A 20,646-nucleotide genomic window follows, 5' to 3' on the forward strand; every position below is an offset into this window, starting at 1 on the left:
GCGACACGTAATAAAGATTTGGAATGGATTGATAGACTAGAATGTGTATCATGAGCAAATGGTGCATTTCAGTTGAACATACTTATTCAGTAGCACTTGGGTTGCCAACTATTCACATTGGAGAGTTACAATGTTGCAACCGCTAGGCAGCCAACTGCCTATAGTAAGAAACAGTTGTAACTAATTATAAGCCACGTATAGCCACAACACCACGATTGTTCAAGTTTCAAAAATCAGATTGATTGACATAATTTAATATTCCAGTACAACTGTAAAAAGAGTGCGATATCATTTGAGCTTTGGAAACAAGTGTTTTGATAAATGCATGGCGGGCCTCATTTTTCTGGAGAATTGTAAAAGAAGCTTAGGCCCTATTCCTGCTGCGAGATATGAAGGGGAGTCTGAGGAGTGGGGTGGTGAGAAATTCTACTTTTCAATTCACATTAGGTCCCTGCCTTTCGCTGTGGCTGGCAACATGACATTCTTGATCAGCAGTAAGCACAAACTGTTAAATGACAACCCTTCTAAAACACAGTACACTATTGAATAACGCAACCAAACCATATTACTCTTGAATAATGCAACAAATCACAAGCATGTATGTGCAGACAATTAAAGGGTTTATTTTCTGTCTATGCTCATTACATTTTAGCTTCAAGACAAAAGCACAGTTTGTTGCTATAACAGCATAGCTGTGTTCGAATATCCAAACTAACATATACAGTGGGGGGGGGGGGGGGGGGAGTATTTGATCCCCTGCTGATTTTGTACGTTTGCCCACTGACAAAGAAAGGATGTCTATAATTTTAATGGTAGGTTTATTTGAACAGTGAGAGACAGAATAACAACAAAAATATCCAGAAAAACGCATGTCAAAAATGTTATAAATTGATTTGCATTTTAACCTGTTAGGGCTAGGGGGCAGTATTTACACGGCCGGATAAAAAACGTACCCGATTTAATCTGGTTACTACTCCTGCCCAGTAACTAGAATATGCATATTATTGGCTTTGGATAGAAAACATCCTAAAGTTTCTAAAACTGTTTGAATGGTGTCTGTGAGTATAACAGAACTCATATGGCAGGCAAAAACCTGAGAAGATTTCATGCAGGAAGTGGCCTGTCTGACAAGTTGTTGGTATTCTTGCCTCTGTTTATTGAAGACTGAGGATCTTTGCTGTAACGTGACACTTCCTACGGCTCCCATAGGCTCTCAGAGCCCGGGAAAAAGCTGAACGATATCGAGGCAGCCCCAGGCTGAAACACATTATCGCTTTTGACAAGTGGCCGATCAGAGGACAAAGGGCTCAGGCGCGTGCCCGAGTCGACCCCATGCTTTATTTTCTTTCGTCTGTTTACCTAATTGCAGATTCCCGGTCGGAATATTATCGCTTTTTTACGAGAAAAATTGCATAAAAATTGATTTTAAACAGCGGTTGACATGCTTCGAAGTACGGTAATGGAATATTTCGATTTTTTTTTTTGTCACGAAATGCGCCGTGCGCGTGACCCTTATTTACCATTCGGATAGTGTCTTGAACGCACGAACAAAACGCCGCTGTTGGAACATAACTATGGATTATTTGGGACCAAACCAACATTTGTTATTGAAGTAGAAGTCCTGGGAGTGCATTCTGACGAAGAACACCAAAGGTAATCAAACTTTTCTAATAGTAAATCGGAGTTTGGTGAATGCTAAACTTGCTGGGTGTCTAAATAGCAAGCCCTGTGATGCCGGGCTATCTACTTAGAATATTGCAAAATGTGCTTTCACCGAAAAGCTATTTTAAAATCGGACATATTGAGTGCATAGAGGAGTTCTGTATCTATAATTCTTAAAATAATTGTTCTGCTTTTTGTGAACGTTTATCGTGAGTAATTTAGTAAATTGTTAGTAAATTCGCCGGAAGTTTGCGGGGGGTATGCTAGTTCTGAACATCACATGCTAATGTATAAAGCTGGTTTTTGATATAAATATGAACTTGATTGAACAAAACATGCATGTATTGTATAACATAATGTCCTAGGGTTGTCATCTGATGAAGATCATCAAAGGTTAGTGCTGCATTTAGCTGTCTTCTGGGTTTATGTGACATTATATGCTAGCTTGAAAAATGGGTGTCTGATTATTTCTGGCTGGGTACTCTGCTGACATAATCTAATGTTTTGCTTTCGTTGTAAAGCCTTTTTGAAATCGGACAGTGTGGTTAGATTAACGAGAGTCTTGTCTTTAAAATGCTGTAAAATAGTCATATGTTTGAGAAATTGAAGTAATAGCATTTCTAAGGTATTTGAATAACGCGCCACAGGATTCCACTGGGTGTTACGTAGGTGGGACGATTTGGTGCCACCTACCCTAGAGAGGTTAATGAGGGAAATAAGTATTTGACCCCCTCTCAATCAGAAAGATTTCTGGCTCCCAGGTGTCTTTTATATAGGTAACGAGCTGAGATTAGGAGCACACTCTTAAAGGGAGTGCTCCTAACCGCAGCTTGTTACCTGTAAAAAAGACACCTGTCCACAGAAACAATCAATCAATCAGATTCCAATCTCTCCACCATGGCCAAGACCAAAGAGCTCTCTAAGGATGTCAGGGACAAGATTGTAGACCTACACAAGGCTGGAATGGGCTACAAGACCATCGCCAAGCAGCTTGGTGAGAAGGTGACAACATTTGGTGAGATTATTTGCAAATGGAAGAAACACAAAAGAACTGTCAATATCCCTCGGCCTGGGGCTCCATGCAAGATCTCACCTCGTGGAGTTGCAATGATCATGAGAACGGTGAGGAATCAGCCCAGAACTACACGGGAGGATCTTGTCAATGATCTCAAGGCAGCTGGGACCATAGTCACCAAGAAAACAATTGGTAACACACTACGCCGTGAAGGACTGAAATCCTGCAGCGCCCGCAAGGTCCCCCTGCTCAAGAATACATATACATGCCCGTCTGAAGTTTGCCAATGAACATCTGAATGATTCAGAGGACAACTGGGTGAAAGTGTTGTGGTCAGATGAGAACAAAATGGAGTTCTTTGACATCAACTCAACTCACCGTGTTTGGAGAAGGAGGAATGCTGCCTATGACCCCAAGAACATTCCCTGTGGCTCAGTTGGTTGAGCATGGTGTGTGCAACGCCAGGGTTGTGGGTTCGATTCCCACGGGGTGCCAGTACAAAAAAATATATATAATAATAAATGAATGAAATGTATGCATTGACTACTGTAAGTTGCTCTGGATAGGAGCGTCTGTTAAAATGTAAAATGTAACCATCTCCACCGTCAAACATGGAGGTGGAAACATTATACTTTGGGGGTGTTTTCTGCTAAGGGGACAGGACAACTTCACCGCATCAAAGGGACGATGGACGAGGCCATGTACCGTCAAATCTTGGGTGAGAACCTCCTTCCCTCAGCCAGGGCATTGAAAATGGGTCGTGGATGGGTATTCCAGCATGACAATGACCAAAACACATGGCCAAGGCAACAAAGGTTTAATGTGCTTCTCAAGAAGAAGCACATTAAGGTCCTGGAGTGGCCTAGCCAGTCTCCAGACCTTAATCCCATAGAAAATCTGTGGAGGGAGCTGAAGGTTCTAGTTGCCAAACGTCAGCCTCGAAACCTTAATGACTTGGAGCAGATCTGCAAAGATGAGTGGGACAAACTCTCTCCTGAGATCCAATTTGTAAGTCGCTCTGGATAAGAGCGTCTGCTAAATTACTTAAATGTAAAATGTAAATGAGATGTGTGCAAACCTGGTGGCCAACTACAAGAAACGTCTGACCTCTGATTGCCAACAAGGGTTTTGCCACCAAGTACTAAGTCATGTTTTGCAGAGGGGTCAAATACTTATTTCCCTCATTAAAATGCAAATCATTTTATAACATTTTTGACATGCGTTTTTCTAGATTTTTTTGTCGTTATTCTGTCTCTCACTGTTCAAATAAACCTACTATTAAAATGATAGACTGATCATTTCTTTGTAAGTGGGCAAACGTACAAGATCAAATACTTTTTTCCCCCACTGTACTGTATACTACGTAGTATATACTATTAGGTCATTTTAGTGTACTGTAGACAAACGGTATCCTTTCAGTTGAGCGTGTCTACCAGAAGTTGATGTTGTTGCTATGCAACCGCTTGCTTGTTAGCATAACAAATGACTACCTAAATGTTAGAGGTCGACCGATTTTTTTATTTTTATTTTTTTATTACATTTTTTTAATTGGCATGGCCAATTAATTAGGGCCGATTTTTCAAAATCGAAAATTAGCCTTTTTGGACGCCGATTACATTGCAATCCACGAGGAAACTGCATGGCAGGCTGACCACCTGTTACGCGAGTGCAGCATCAAAAGGACCTTGTGGCTGCAAGGAGCCAAGATAAGTTGCTAGCTAGTTCTGATTGGTTTTTTTTATAAGATAACTAGTGATTATGTGAAGATTAAACTTACCTACACATGGTTGATATTACTAGGTTAACTAGCTTGTCCTGCGTTGCATATAATCAATGCGGTGCCTGTTAATTTATCATCAAATCACAGCCTACTTCAACTTCGCCAAATGGGTGATTTAACAAAAGCGCATTCGTGAAAAATGTACCTAACCCTAAACATCAATGCCTTTTCTTAAAATATTTTTTTGTAACCTGCATATTTAGTTAATATTACCTGCTAACATTAATTTCTTTTAACTATGGAAATTGTCATTTCTCTTGCATTCAGTGCAAGCAGAGTCAGGGTATATGCAATAGTTTGGGCCGCCTGGCTCGTTGCGACCTGTGAACTAATTTGCCAGAATTTTGCATAATTATTACATAACGTTGACGGTTGTGCAATGTAACAGCAATATTTAGACTTAGGGTTGCCACCCGTTTGATAAGATACGGGACGGTTCCATATTTCACTGGTGGAATAAACATTTTGTTTTCAAAATTATAGTTTACGGATTTGACCATATTAATGACCTAAGGCTCGTATTTTTGTGTTTTTTATTATGATTAAGTCTATGATTTGATAGAGCAGTCTGACTGAGCGGTGGTAGGCAGCAGCAGGCTCGTAAGCATTCATTCAAACAGCACTTTACTGCGTTGGCCAGCAGCTCTTCCCAATGCTTGAAGCACAGCGCTGTTTATGACTTCAAGCCTATCAACTCCCGAGATTAGGCTGGCAATACTAAAGTACCTATTAGAACATCCTATAGTCAAAGGTATATGAAATACAATTGGTATAGAGAGAAATAGTCCTATAATTTCTATAATAAGTTTTAGGTTGTAGTGAACTGGGAATATTGAACCACCAGCTTTCATGTGTTCTTATGTTCTGAGCAAGGAACTTTAACGTTAGCTTTCTTACATGGCACATATTGCACTTTTACTTTCTTCTCCAACACTGTTTTTGCCTTATTTAAACAACTGAACAGGTTTAATTATTTATTTGAGACTAAATGGATATTTATTTATGTATTATATTAAGTAAAAATAAGTGTTCATCGTTCATTCAGTATTGTTGTAATTTTTTTAATATATATATATATATATATATATATATATATATATATATATATATATATATAAATATATATATATAAATATAAAAGAGAAATTTGCCTTTTTTAATTTTTACATTTTGTATTTTTTATTAAATATTTTAGCGTTTTCAAAAATGTTTTATTGTATTTTAATTTTACTCCTTTTTCTACTTTTAAAATACATTTTTTATTTTTTCAATTTCTTAAATTTTTTAAAAGTTTTTTTAGAATGTATTTATTAATTTTTTTTAATCGGCATCGGCGTTAAAATCATAATTGGTTGACCTCTACTAAGACATCTTACGAATTCAATCTGGGGTGCCAGAGGGCGCTCTGGGCATTTGTAAATGCCTTTTGGGCAACTCCAAGCGGGCTGTCATGTGCCTTTTACTGAGGAGTGGTTTCTGTCTGGCCACTCTACCATGAAGGCCTGATTGGTGGAGTGCTGCAGAGATGGTTGTTCTTCTGGAAGTTTTATCCATCTCCAGAGGAACTCTGGAGCTCTGTCAGTGACCATCTGGTTCTTCAAATTGTATTGGTCACATACACGTGTTTAGCAGATGTTATTGTGGGTGTAGCGAAATGCTTGTGCTTCTAGCTCTGACAGTGCAGTAATATCTAACCGTTTCACAACACATACCCCAAAAAAACATGTAAATATAAGTTGGATAATTCATCCATTCCTATCTATCAGAGCGGCATTGGACTAAGAGAGTACAGTATATCCATGTATGAGATGGGTGATGCAATATTTACAAACAATTAAAGTGACTAAGATACTGTAGAATAGTTTACAGTACAGTTTACACACATGAGATGAGAATGCAAGATATGGAGACATTATTGTGGCCAGTGATTCCTAATCTGTCTATAGGCAGCAGCCTCTGATGTGCTGGAGATGGCTGTTTAACTGTCTGGTGTAGTATAGAATACAATATATACACAATTTTTTAAAAAGTGACTTAAGATACTGTAGAATAGTGTGGAGTGCAGTTTATACATATGAGATGAGTAATGCTAGACACGAAACATTGTTAAAGTGGCTAGTGATCCATTTCTAAAAGTGGCCAGTGATTCCTAATCTATGTCTATAGGCAGCTGCCTCTGATGTGCTAGTGATGGCTATTTAAGTCTGGTGACCTTGATGGAAGCTGTTTTTCAGTCTCAGTCCCAGCTTTGATGCACCTGTACTTACCTCGCCTTCTGGATGATAGCGGGGTGAACAGGCAGTGGCTTGCGTGGTTGTTGTCCTTGATTGTCATTTTGGCCTTCCTGTGACATCGGGTGCTGTAGGTGTCCAGGAGGGCAGGAAGTTTACCACCGACCAACTTCTGGAGAGCTTTGCGGTTGTGGGCGGTGCAGTTGCCGTACCAGAAGGTGATACAGCCCGACAGGATGCTCAATTGTGCATCTGTAAAAGTTTTAGGTTTTAAGCCAAATTTCTTTAGCCTCGTGAGGTTGAAGAGGCGCTGTTGCGCACACTGTCTGTGTGGGTGGACCATTTCAGTTTGTCAGTGATGTGTACGCCGAGGAACTTGAAGCTTTCCACCTTCTCCACAGCAGTCCCATCGACGTGGATGGTGGGTACTCCCTCTGCTGTTTCTTGAAGTCCACAATCATCTCCTTTAGTTTTGTTGACGTTAAGAGCAGTTACTTTCCTGGCACCACACTCCCAGGGCCCTCACCAACTCCCTATAGGCTGTTCCATTGTTGGTAATCAAGCCTACTACTGTTGTCGTCTGCAAACTTGATGATTGAGTTGGAGGTGTGCTTGGCCACGCAGTCATGGGTGAACAGGGAGTACAGGAGGGGGCTGAGCATGCACCCCTGTGGGGCCCCAGTGTTAAGAATCAGTGAAGTGAAGGTGTTGTTTCCTACCTTCACCACCTGGGCAACCCGTCAGGAAGTCCAGGACCCAGTTGAACACTGCAGGAGTCAAACCCAGGGATTCAAGCTTGATGATGAGCTTGAAAGGTACTATTGTGTTGAATGCTGAGCTATAGTCAATGAACAGCATTCTTACATAGGTATGCCTCTTGCCCAGATGGGACAGGGCAGTGTGGTGGCGATTACATCGTCTGTGGATCTAAGACATCGGTGTCCGCCACGTGGCTGGTTTTCCCTTTATAATCCGTTATTGTCTTTAGACCCTGCCACATGCGTCTCGTGTCTGAGCTGTTGAACTGGGACTCAACTTTGTCCCTATACCGATGTTTAGCCTACTTGATTGCTTAGCGGAGGGAATAACTACACTGTTTGTAGTCTTCTAGCCCTGGTTAAATGCAGTGGTTTGTGCTTTCAGTTTTGCGGGAATGCTCCCTTTTATCCACGGTTTCTGTTTGGTAGGTTTTAATAGTCACAGTGGGTACAACATCTCTTATGCACTTCCTGAAACTCGACTAGTCCTCATATTAGGCCCTCCCCCACCTTCCTGTTTGAATTTCTGCCTATAGGAGAGGAGGAGCAAGATGGAATTGTTGTCCGATTTGCCGAATGGAGGGCGGGGGAAGGCCTTCTGGAAGGTAGTATAGTAATGGTCGGGGGTTTTAGCAGCGCCGACGGAGATGGCAGCATCGCGACTAGTTCTTAAGGTTCTTGGTCACCTCCCTGACCAAGGCCCTTCTCCTCCGATTGCTCAGTTTTGCCGGGTTGCCAGCTCTAGGAAGTCTTGGTGGTTCCAAGCTTCTTCCATTTTTAAGAATGATTGAGGCCACTGTGTTCTTAGGGACATTTTTTTGGTACCCTTCTCCAGATCTGTGCCTCGACACAATCCGGGTTTCGGAGCTCTACGGACAATTCCTTTGACCTCATGGTTTTGCACTGACATGCACTGTCAACTGTGAGACTTTTATATAGACAGGTGTGTGCCTTTCCAAATCATGTCCAATCAATTGAATTTACCACAGGTGGACTCCAATCAAGTTGTAGAAACACCTCAAGGATGATCAATGGAAACAAGATGCACCTGAGCTCAATTTCGGTGTCTTAATACTTTTGTAAATAAAGTGTTTCTGTTTTTATTTTTAATACATTTGCATGGGGTATTGTGTGTAGATTGAGGAAAACATTTAATCCATTTTAGAGTAAGGCTGTAACATTGTGTAGGCTAGGCTACCTAGGCCTTTTTAATCCCATATTATTGACTGGAATTAACCACTGTATTATCTTTTTAATTACAGATGCAATGGCCAACACGATGCAACCCTACATACAGCAAGCTCAGCCCAGTTAGTGTTTGTCCAATAGCATTTGTCTGTTTGTGTAAAGGGGTTTCATCCTCTCTTGGGCCAAGAGTTTATTTCATTATTTTGTTATTTTTTAACCATCTGACCTGATTAGGAAACATAATCTGTTCCCATCATAGCCCATATATATATATATATATGGGCTATTTTTTTTTTGCTGATTTATTGCTACAACTACGGTCTGGAGTTAGGTTATCCTACTACCAGATAAGGAAAAAACTCTATGCCCCAGGAACAATTCCCCCCCCACCACATGGTGGGGATGGGCTTCCATAGTTTTAGGAGGCTCGGTGCAGTCGGCAGCTACTGCGACAATTTAAGAATGTATCTTCGACATTGTAGCAAATCTCTACAGATTACTTTTAGCTGGATCCACTAGCTAGCCGAACCTTTTTTAACCTACTTCCTACGAAAAACTAAAGCAGGAATTGGGGGCTGTGTATACCACACCAGGTAGAGCCTGTGATTGGCTGACCAGGGAACACATGACACTAGCCAGGTGAGCGTTGCCCCTAGCAAGATAGGTGTGAATTGCCCTCTGCAGTAGGAATAGTCAGGGGGTGGCATCAGTGCTCACCTACAGTGCCTTGAGAAATATCTCATTTATGTAATCATTCACACCCCTGAGTCGATACATGTTAGAATCCCCTTTAGCAGCGATTACAGCTGTAACTCTTTCTGGCTAAGTCAGAGTTTTGCACGCCTGGATTGTACAACATATGCACATTATTCTTTTGAAAATTCCAGCTCTATTAAGTTGGTTTTTGATCATTGCCAGGCACCCATTTTCAAGTCTTGCCATAGATTTTCAAGCCGTTTAAGTCAAAACTGTAACTAGACAACTCGAACATTCAATGTTGTCTTGGTAAGCAACTCCTGTGTACATTTGGCCTTGTGTTTTAGGTTATTGTCCAGGTTTTCCTCTAGGATTTTGCCTGTCCTTAGCTCAATTCCATTGATTTTATCCTAAAACTCATTAGCAATGTTCCCTCTAATTTTTACTGGCACTGAGCAAATTTCAGGTCTGCTGAGCGTACACTTGACCATTGTGAAAGTGATGTGCAACTTCCAGCATGTGTTTACTGTCGACACTGAGGCTGTACCCGCTTTAAGTTAGTTTTAACAGTGGCTTAGTAGGCTACTGTAGCGATTTGATCATAATGTATGCCTACCAGAGTCGCCTACCATCAAAAACAATGGAGAAAATCCATGGAAATAGCTGTTCTATCGTTCAGCCTACAGTAACAACCAATGTGTGGTGTTCAAAGTAGACCTGCATTCCATGAGACTTTTGAAACAGACACGCAGGGCTTGACATGCACATGTTTTTCCACAGGTCCTTCACACAAGGTGACTGAGTACTGTTGTGGTGTTTGATGCAAGAAACCACTTTGCAAAATAAAATGCTTTATTGTTCTCAAACCATTTCAGAGAATCAGACAAATGATGCTACCATTTGCCTATTGGCTACTTAGCTTATTCAAGACTGTCTCAAAGTACAACACTGCCTCTTTATGATAAAACAAAAGCTTTTTACTTGACCTGCTTTACAAAGATGTCTAGAATCAATTTTTATTTGTCTCATGCGCCGAATACAAGTGTAAATCAAATCAAATCATCAAATCAAATTTATTTATATAGCCCTTCGTATATCAGCTGAAATCTCAAAGTGCTGTTCAGAAACCCAGCCTAAAACCCCAAACAGCAAGCAATGCATGTGAAAGAGGCACGGTGGCTAGGAAAAACTCCCTAGGAAAAACTCCCTAGAAAGGCCAAAAACCTAGGAAGAAACCTAGAGAGGAACCAGGCTATGAGGGGTGGCCAGTCCTCTTCTGGCTGTGCCGGGTGGATATTATAACAGAACATGGTCAAGATGTTAAAATGTTCATAAATGACCAGCATGGTCAAATAATAATAATCATTGTAGTTGTCGAGGGTGCAACAAGCACGTCCGGTGAACAGGTCAGGGTTCCGTAGCCGCAGGCAGAACAGTTGAAACTGGAGCAGCAGCATGGCCAGGTGGACTGGGGACAGCAAGGAGTCATCATGCCAGGTAGTCCCGAGGCATGGTCCTAGGGCTCAGGTCCTCCGAGAGAAAGAAAGAAAGAAAGAGAGAGAGAGAGAGAGAATTAGAGAGAGCATATTTAAATTCACACAGGACACCGGATAAGACAAGAGAATACTCCAGATGAAACAGACTGACCCTAGCCCCCCGGCACATAAACTACTGCAGCATAAATACTGGAGGCTGAGACAGGAGGGATCAGAAGACACTGTGGCCCCATCCGATGATACCCCCGGACAGGGCCAAACGGGCAGGATATAACCCCACCCACTTTGCCAAAGCACAGCCCCCACACCACTAGAGGGATGTCTACAACCACCAACTTACCGTCCGAAGACAAGGCCGAGTATAGCCCACAAAAATCTCCGCCATGGCACAACCCAAGGGGGGGGCGCCAACCCAGACAGGAAGACCACGTCAGTGACTCAACCCACTCAAGTGACGCACCCCTCCCATGGACGGCATGGAAGAACACCAGTAAGTCAGTGACTCAGCCCCTGTAATAGGGTTAGAGGCAGAGAATCCCAGTGGAAAGAGGGGAACCGGCAAGGCAGAGACAGCAAGGGCGGTTCGTTGCTCCAGCCTTTCCGTTCACCTTCACACTCCTGGGCCAGACTACACTTAATCATAGGACCTACTGAAGAGATAAGTCTTCAGTAAAGACTTAAAGGTTGAGACTGAGACTGAGTCTGCGTCTCTCACATGGGTAGGCAGACTATTCCATAAAAATGGAGCTCTATAGGAGAAAGCCCTACCTCCAGCCGTTTGCTTAGAAATTCTAGGGACAATTAGGAGGCCTGCGTCTTGTGACCGTAGCGTACGTGTAGGTATGTACGGCAGGACCAAATCGGAAAGATAGGTAGGAGCAAGCCCATGTAATGCTTTGTAGGTTAGCAGTAAAACCTTGAAATCAGCCCTTGCCTTAACAGGAAGCCAGTGTAGGGAGGCTAGCACTGGAGTAATATGATCAAATTTTTTGGTTCTAGTCAGGATTCTAGCAGCCGTATTTAGCACTAACTGAAGTTTGTTTAGTGCTTTATCCGGGTAGCCGGAAAGTAGAGCATTGCAGTAGTCCAGCCTAGAAGTAACAAAAGCATGGATTAATTTTTCTGTGTCATTTTTGGACAGAAAGTTTCTGATTTTTGCAATGTTACGTAGATGGAAGAAAGCTGTCCTTGAAACAGTCTTGATATGTTCTTCAAAAGAGAGATCAGGGTCCAGAGTAACACCGAGGTCCTTCACAGTTTTATTTGAGACGACTGTACAACCATCCAGATTAATTGTCAGATTGAACAGAAGATCTCTTTGTTTCTTGGGACCTAGAACAAGCATCTCTGTTTTGTCCGAGTTTAAAAGTAGAAAGTTTGCAGCCATCCACTTCCTTATGTCTGAAACACAGGCTTCTAGCGAGGGCAATTTTGGAGCTTCACCATGTTTCATTGAAATGTACAGCTGTGTGTCGTCCGCATAGCAGTGAAATTTAACATTATGTTTTCGAATGACATCCCCAAGAGGTAAAATATATAGTGAAAACAATAGTGGTCCTAAAACGGAACCTTGAGGAACACCGAAATTTACAATTGATTTGTCAGAGGACAAACCATTCACAGAGACAAACTGATATCTTTCCGACAGATAAGATCTAAACCAGGCCAGAACTTGTCCATGTAGACCAATTTGGGTTTCCAATCTCTCCAAAAGAATGTGGTGATCGATGGTATCAAAAGCGGCACTAAGATCTAGGAGCACGAGGACAGATGCAGAGCCTCGGTCTGACGTCATTTAAAGGTCATTTACCACCTTCACAAGTGCAGTCTCAGTGCTATGATGGGGTGTAAGTGTAGACCTTACAGTGAAATACATACATACATGCATGCATACAAGCCCTTAAACGACAATGCAGTTTTAAGAAAAATAAGTGTTTAAATAATTAAAGAGCAGCAGTAAAATAACAGTAGCGAGGCTATATACAGGGGATACTGGTACAATGTGCAGTGGCACAGGGTAGTCGAGGTAATTGAGTTAATATGTACAAGTAGGTAGTTATTAAAGTGATTATGCATAGATAAACAGAGTAGCAGCAGTGTAAAATAGGGAGGGGAACAATGCAAATAGTCTGGGTAGCCATTTGATTAGCTGTTCAGGAGTCTTATGGCTTGGGGGTAGAAGTTGTTAAGAAGCTTTATGGACCTAGACTTGGCGCTCTGTTAGTGCTTGCCGTGCGGTAGGAGAGTGCACAGTCTATGACTAGGGTTGCTGAAGTCTTTGACCTTCCTGCCATTGTCCAGGATGGCAGGAAGCTTGGCCCCGGTGATGTACTGGGCCATACGCACTACCCTCTGTAGTGCCTTGCGGTCGGAGGCCGAGCAGTTGCCATACCAGGCAGTGATGCAACCAGTCAGGATGCTCTCGATGGTGCAGCTGTAGAAATCTTTGAGGACCCATGCCAAATATTTTCAGTCTTCTGATTGGAAATAGACTTTGTTGTGCCCTCTTCACGACTGACTTGGTCTGTATTGGACCATCATAGTTTGTTGATGTGGACACCAAGGAACTTGAAGCTCAACCTGCTCCACTACAGCCCCGTAGATGAGAATGGGGGCGTGCTCGGTCCTCCTTTTCCTTTAGTCCACAATCATCTCTTTTGTCTTGGATCACATTGAGGGAGAGGTTGTTATCCTGGCACCACACGGCCAGGTCGCTGACGACCTCTATAGGCTGTCTCATTGTTGGTGATCAGGCCGACCACTGTTGTCATCGGCAAAATTAAGGATGGTGTTGGAGTCGTGCCTGGCCATGCAGTCATAAGTGAACAGGGTTGTCGGGAACAGCTGATGCTCTCATAAATGCTTCAGTGTTGCTTGTCTCGAAGCGAGCATAGAAGTAATTTAGCTCGTTGGGGTATGTACGTACAGTCACTGTGGGGACGAAGCCAGTGACTGATGTGGTGTACTCCTCAATGCCATCGGAAAGAACCCCGGAACATATTCCAGTCTCTGCTAGCAAAACATTCCTGTAGCTTAGCATCGTGTCATCTGACTACTTCTTTATTGACCGAGTCACTGGTGCTTCCTGCTTTGGTGTTTGCTTGTCCACTTACCAACCTGAAGATCATTGACATCATGATTTTTCAGTTGTCTTGAAAGCACCATAAGTCGGTCGCGTGAACTATCCCTTGTTATAACATCTTTGGTCTGACAGACACTTACGTGACAACCAGAATGCATTGTATGATATCAACAAGCATGGTGCCACACATGGCTGTTAAATAATTTAGCATTAGCTCATCATAATCATTACAACATTAAAAAAAAAAGTGTTTTACACACGTGTCCTGTGTCCACTGCAATCTATGCAAGAATCGGAATGCATGTTTTGTCATCAGTACTTGAAAAGGTGAATAACACAGTTCATACATGCATACATACATGCATACAACATACGTGTGTGCTACAGCAGAAACGACAACACGATACACAGAAAATAAGCCACTTACTTTGATAGGATTGCACACGTGTTCAAAGTCCAATTTGTAAGGAAAACAACTCTGAAGGCAATGTGGGCGCCAGCCAGAAAATGTGCTGGGGGAAAATGTTTGCAAGGCCTGTTCTGCCTAGAGATGCGCAATGTCTTCATACTTGATCTGGGGAAACACTAGCGAAGTGCTTTGGCTCTCATTGAAGAGAAGTTTTCCATTTCAGTAAAGCCTCAAACGTAAATTGTCCGCAACGGTGAAATGGGCTACTTATGTGAATTAACGAGAAGGTGGAACATACCTCAATTCAAACTGTTAGAAAATATTTTTAAATTGAGAAGTTGAAACAGCCTATAGATAATTAGCAGGCAGTGTGCCTTGGTTTGAGGGCAGCATGGGTTAACTGTCCTGTTGCATAACAGTCATATTTTGGAACAGTGAGAGCATTCTGACATCACGCGCATGAGAACTCACACAGGGGTGGCGGTTAGAGATATTTTTGGAACTTGTGCATGAAAAGGTTAAAATCAAGTTAAATATTATTATTGCACACAGTCAATGCAACTAATTTGACTTGTTAAGCAAGTTTTTACTCCTGAACTTATTTAAGCTTGCCATAACGAAGGGGTTGAATACGTATTGACTGAAGACATTTCAGCTTTTCATTTTTTAAATGAATTTCAAAAAATATAATTCCAGTGACACACTTTCTATTCAATCCATTTTGAAATTCAGGCTGAAACACAACAAAATGTAGAGAAAGTCAAGGGGTGTGAATACTTTCTGAAGGCACTGTACTTTATATCTGGTTTAATTCGTTTTAAGTTTAGACTGAGTGTGGTTTTTTTTATTTTTACATGCACTGGTCTCAAATCTTGATGAACAAGTGTCCACAGTCCCTCAGCCTAACTAACGCTCCATTTTCTCATGATCTTCCTCTTCCCAGGTTGTCTGCTCTTCATTCTTCTCTCCTGTTCCCATTTGCCTCTGCATTCCCCACTAACAGGACAATTGTCACAGTTTTAGGGTTTTTCTTGTCCCCTGCTGACTACATGGGCAGCATTGGACACACACACCACCACCACTTTCCTTTAATGCTGCTCCCTGACTGAACTGTCAATGTTTCCTACTGCTCTCTTTCTGTCTTATTTAGCCTGTCTCTGATCTTACTCAATCAGCAATATGGACCTGCCTTGCCTCATAGTGATGTAGTAATTTCCTCTCACTCATGGTCACGCCTGGGTGATGTTCATTTTATAGTGCACAAGTCCATTGGCTGGTATAGCGTTTGTTTGTGGATGAAGGGAGATGTAAGATGGGGACAGAGAGCAGGGTGAGAAGTGTAGAAGGAGCAGGGACAGATGGAGGGCTACTGAGTGTGTTTGTGTGTGCGCCAGCCTTGAAAGGGCAAATGATTTTGGCATGGTGACACGAGAGGGCATTACTGGCACACGCCAACCATGTCACATCTATGGGGGGATTAGAGGGAGAGATGGAGTGAGTGCGAAGTAGAGCTGGGACAATATACCGAAAAATTGCTAAATAACAGTTCTGCAGATGTCTTTGTTCTAAAACCATTATTCGGTCAACAGTAATAGCCTATGCATTATGTTGATTCCTGCTATAAAATGATCTGCCTGTCTTCATTTCGCTGTTGGCTGCTGTGTGAGCGAGCCACTCTCACTTCCTCTTCCCACTGTGCGCACGGAGGAGGGGGAGAGATTCTGAGAAGCTCAACCATTTGACCATTGCTCAAAATGTTTTCAAAACAACTGCTGAGAAAGATGGGCATGTGAGGGCTCACGATATGGGCAAAATATCATGTCACAGAATTCTTTGACTTTTTTAAATGTTTTTGAATAATAAAAGTTCGGAATTTGCTTTGAGTAGTGTGTGATTTTGTTTTAAACTGTTCAATTCAACCCCCCCCCCCAAAAAAAAAAAAAATCTTCATTTTCTGCACTCATTTGAGAGCATTTCCACACTGCCACATAAATTCACTCTGGCTATCTACTCCGATTTCAGAGCACTCTTGTCTGAGTGTACCAGAGCGCAGAATAAGTTATGAATTTACGAACACACAACCTGGTTAGATATGACCGGTGCCAGTAAAGGTTGGTAAAAAAAAACATAATTAAATTGTAACGTAAGTTAGTCACCAATGCTCTAGATAACAGTTGATATTTAAGGGGAAAACCAGAGGGAGGTGGTAAGCAGTTGGAGTACATGGTAAGTAAAATGGTCCGTGAGGTGTACTCTCATTCTGGAAGTAGCTAGCCAACTTTAGCCAGTTAGCTTGGGTGCTTGACTGCCCTTGTTAGGTCAGAACACTCGGATCAACCCTACTCCTCGGCCAGAGCGTCCAGTGTGTGCTCTGAACGATCCGAGAGCAAAATGCTTCGAATTTACGCACTCTGGCATTCCAGAGTGAATATACAAACACACCCTTGGGTGAACTGTTGTTGTCATGGAAATAGAACGTTAATTCTACACTTAATGTATGTATGTATGTATGTATGTGTGTGTGTACACACGCACGTTTAAGTGTTTGACATGACAACGAATCAAAATGCCAGGGAGAAGTTATTGTGACAGGTTAGGAACCAAAGTAAGGGTGTGTTTCCTAAGGGACCCTGTAATCTTTAGCTACATTAAATTTATTTTCAAGTAGCCAACATATTCATGCTTCGCCTATTCCTCTTTTGATTTAGAAGATACCGTTGTACAAACATGCTGATTTAGGCCTACACCAGCACTGGTTTCAGGCTATATTAGCTAGATACGTTTGCTCTGACTCAGTACATTTATTAGCTAACATGATTTAGCCAAAACTTGCTAAGAGAATACAAAATAGCTGTTTGCAGATGTAAGAAACAAACTAGTGTAATTATAGAAGCTAGTGGATTTATGTTAAGAAGCGAAGTGGAAACAGCATTGTTGTCATCAACATTATTGCTTGTGCTGCATTGACCATGTAGACTGAATGCAAGCGTCTCGTGTTAAAGCAACAACAACAGAGGTCCTTGAGTGATGGGACGGGGCTACGTCTGTGTGGAAAGCGGCATGGAGAGAGGGATGACTAACGTAGTGGAGTGAACAATAAAAATGGACGTTACACACGGCATATCACATTTAACAAATCGAACATTAAAATACCGTTAAAGGTAAAGTAGAAACCCAAATCGGTCCATGCATCAATACCGGTAGATTGTACAATACGGTATACCGCCCAGCACTAGGTGAGAGAAAGATTTAGGGCTGTGGTTTAAGCTCTGTCAGGAGTCTTGTTCTTGGAGGCTGAAACAGTAGAGGTGTGTGTGTGTGTGGTGGGGGTGGGGGGGGGGGGGGGGTGATTCTCTGTGGCAGCGTGTATAGGCTGTATCACTTATAGCGTCAGAAGATCAGCCCGCACTGGATCGACACACCTCTACACTCAGGGGAACACGGTCAGAGATCAATAACCACAACTACTGCAGTGTGTGTGACGTGTGTCTTCTGTGCGAGTTTTGCAACGGCAACCTGTTCATGCTGTGTGTTTTAACCTCAGAGGGATTGACTGACCCGTTGTGCTGTCGGTCAGTTGATTTAGCTTTCACCTCCACATCAGATGAGATGGAGACATTCCATTATATTAACCTGGGGATAAGTGGCTTTGAGACTGATTTGACTGCTCTTCTGTGTTCAGCATTCTCTCTCTAGATTTCTGTCTCCTCCCTCTGAAATGACTGACCTACTTTAAGAAAATAGCTTAGGAACGTGTTGCCGTGCTCCAGGGAGAAAGATCACAGCCGCAAGGCATTGTGGCATGGCAAGGAGGTTGTAGGTGCACCTCAACTGGGAGACAGTCACTCAGACGTGCGTCACGTCAACTGCTTTCCCCTTCACACATTCTCCATTTTTACTCTATAATGGGTATGACCCACCAAAAAAAGCAATAATGGATGTGTTGATAGATTTTTATTTATTTTTATTGTGCCAGTCTCAACGTGTTGTATGGGAACTCCTGTCCATATACAGGGTGTTGCTGTGAAGGCTAAGATGAGATATTTGGAGAGGGGGTGTAAAATGGTTTGAGAATCAATTGACCTGATGAGAACTTTGGTGAGATGCCTGGTTCTCAAGATGAAGGACACTTGGAGAGAGGGATAGTGAGAACATTTCAGCGTGAAGTTAACTCGGCCACCCACATAAATACTGTCCCACACACTAAAACTGCACAAGTACCTCATCAGCACTCATGAACACACCGTCAGCAGCATAAATCAGTGAGGGGTATGGAGGTCACACACACACACACACACGAGGTCAGTGTCACAGTAGGAAGTAGGTGCGCAAAGTAAGCAACGGCATTTTGGGAGTGTGTGGTTCATGTTGCTAGTAGCCTATGTGTGGTAGTGATTTTGACTGCACATCATAAAGCCTGGTATTTTTTATATATTTTTTCTTCTCTTCACTGCCAACAAAGAGGTGTGGGGTTGTGTTATTGATCCTATCAGAGACTGAATAACTCCAGGAGACTGAGTGACTTGATCCTGTCTGTTAGGGTGGTGTGTTCTCTCATTGTGTGCTCCGTCTCAGAACTGGCAGTTTCTTCAGCATTTCCTCCTTAGCGATTCCACTTACTGTTGATCCTGGGTGGCCCCCTGTGCATGCTTCCTCTCTGGGGTTAAAGGGGGACAACCGGCCAGGGAGGGGAAGGAGGGAGGACGAGAGGGAGGTAGAGCGAGGGTTGTGGAGTGAGTTTGGGTGTGAGACCAGATACACACAGCAATGTCATGAATCTAGACTAATTGTGTACTGTAAAACTTTCACTAATAGCCCAGGCGTTTTATATGCTTCAATCACTGAACACAACCGGCTATAAACACAACTGGAGTTTATTAGAGATCGGCTTCTATTTGAGCCAGGCGTCTGTTTCCTTAATGCACACAACTTTAGTCAATAAAATGTTGAAAGACTACCACACTGTTTATTGTGACTGGTATAAACATAACAACAAATCCATTGCAGATCAGACTTGCAAAGACTAGGCTGCCTATCATACACCCTCGATTTTGTGCTTCAGCACCATAGTCTCTCGTTCTGCCTTGTATCCCCTGTTGCAGCAAGATCAAAGCAGATAGACTTCAGTATTCAATGTTAGTCCTGGTCCCCAGGATGTCGGGGGATGTCTTTAATACCACCCACTAGGGGCAAGCTAACCACGTTTTACTTTATGCTTAACATCAAGTTTTTTCCTGTTTTAACAACCTTAGGTAGAGGGGGAAAGAGAGCTGGATAGATGGAGTACTAGGAGGAGTGAGAAGGAGAGTGAGGTAGAAGAGAACACGAACACACTTGTGTAGGCACGCACAAATAACTACTGTACATTGAGACGTTCACATTTCCTCATTGCCGTGTGTGATCTAGATTCTTGAATGAATTCTGTAAGAGCGTTGTCTTAGTGGAGCTAATCCTCCTCGCGTGTTGCTTAGGAAGGTTGAGGTGCACACTTGCATTTACGCACACATACATATGTGTGACCCGTTTTCAGGAAACTAGGCGCATGTCACAAGTCGCGACTTCACAGGAGAGACGTTTTGAACGTAAGCATTTTTTTAAAATCAAAATGAGTTTTGTGGCAGAAAGGCTTTCTCGAACATGTGAACTTTCTTGTGCCTTAATAACAAACTTTATATTAATGCACACTTTTGTGTATGCACGCAAACAAAGACAGTGTGTAACAGGCTGGTTTCTCAGTAAAACCCAGGCATGAGCACTGCATCATTAACCTCTAACAGCAGAGGTTAATTCCAGTAAAATTACCCCTCTCAATCTCCTCCTTTCAACCACAACCTCCCTCAATTTCCTCATAACATCCCCCTTCCTCCCTCTCACCAGTCCAGATAACAGTACCAGGAACAGGGTTTCTCATAACACCTCAGTATTTCCTAGAAATGACACCACTGTCTACTACCACAGCACTAAGGGGGATGTATACTGCCCCCACAGTTTGTAAAGAGTCTTACAACACTTAATGCTCTATTTTGTATTAGAAATTGTTACATGACTATTAGCCTACACTGGGACACAGTGAGATTTAATGTTGGAATAAAGAGCAGAAAACTAATCTTTCCCCCCTCTCTCTGTCCCTATAGAGAAGTTGGTAGCGTACCAGAGGGAGTTCCATGCCCTGAAAGAGCGCCTCCGTGTGGCCGAGCACCGGACCCTGCAGCGCTCCTCAGAGCTCAACAACATTCTGGAGCAGTTCAGACGGGCCATCGCTGAGACCAACGGCAGCAAGGACGCTCTCATCAACTTCTCAGGTAGATGTATACACACACCCAATATAT

At 42.5% G+C, this 20,646-nt stretch overlaps 1 protein-coding gene across 1 annotated transcript in view; it reads left to right on the forward strand.

The window, feature by feature from the left end:
- LOC115155869 (alpha-1,3-mannosyl-glycoprotein 4-beta-N-acetylglucosaminyltransferase A) overlaps window positions 1-20,646 on the forward strand; it is a 60,369-nt gene that overhangs the window by 20,940 nt on the left and 18,783 nt on the right. The window contains exon 3 of the mRNA XM_029702872.1: window positions 20,452-20,619. Coding sequence (XP_029558732.1) covers window positions 20,452-20,619 — 168 coding nt within the window. The remainder of the gene's footprint in view (window positions 1-20,451; window positions 20,620-20,646) is intronic.

Source organism: Salmo trutta, chromosome 20 (genome assembly GCF_901001165.1).
Source record: "Salmo trutta chromosome 20, fSalTru1.1, whole genome shotgun sequence".
NCBI lineage: Eukaryota > Metazoa > Chordata > Actinopteri > Salmoniformes > Salmonidae > Salmo > Salmo trutta.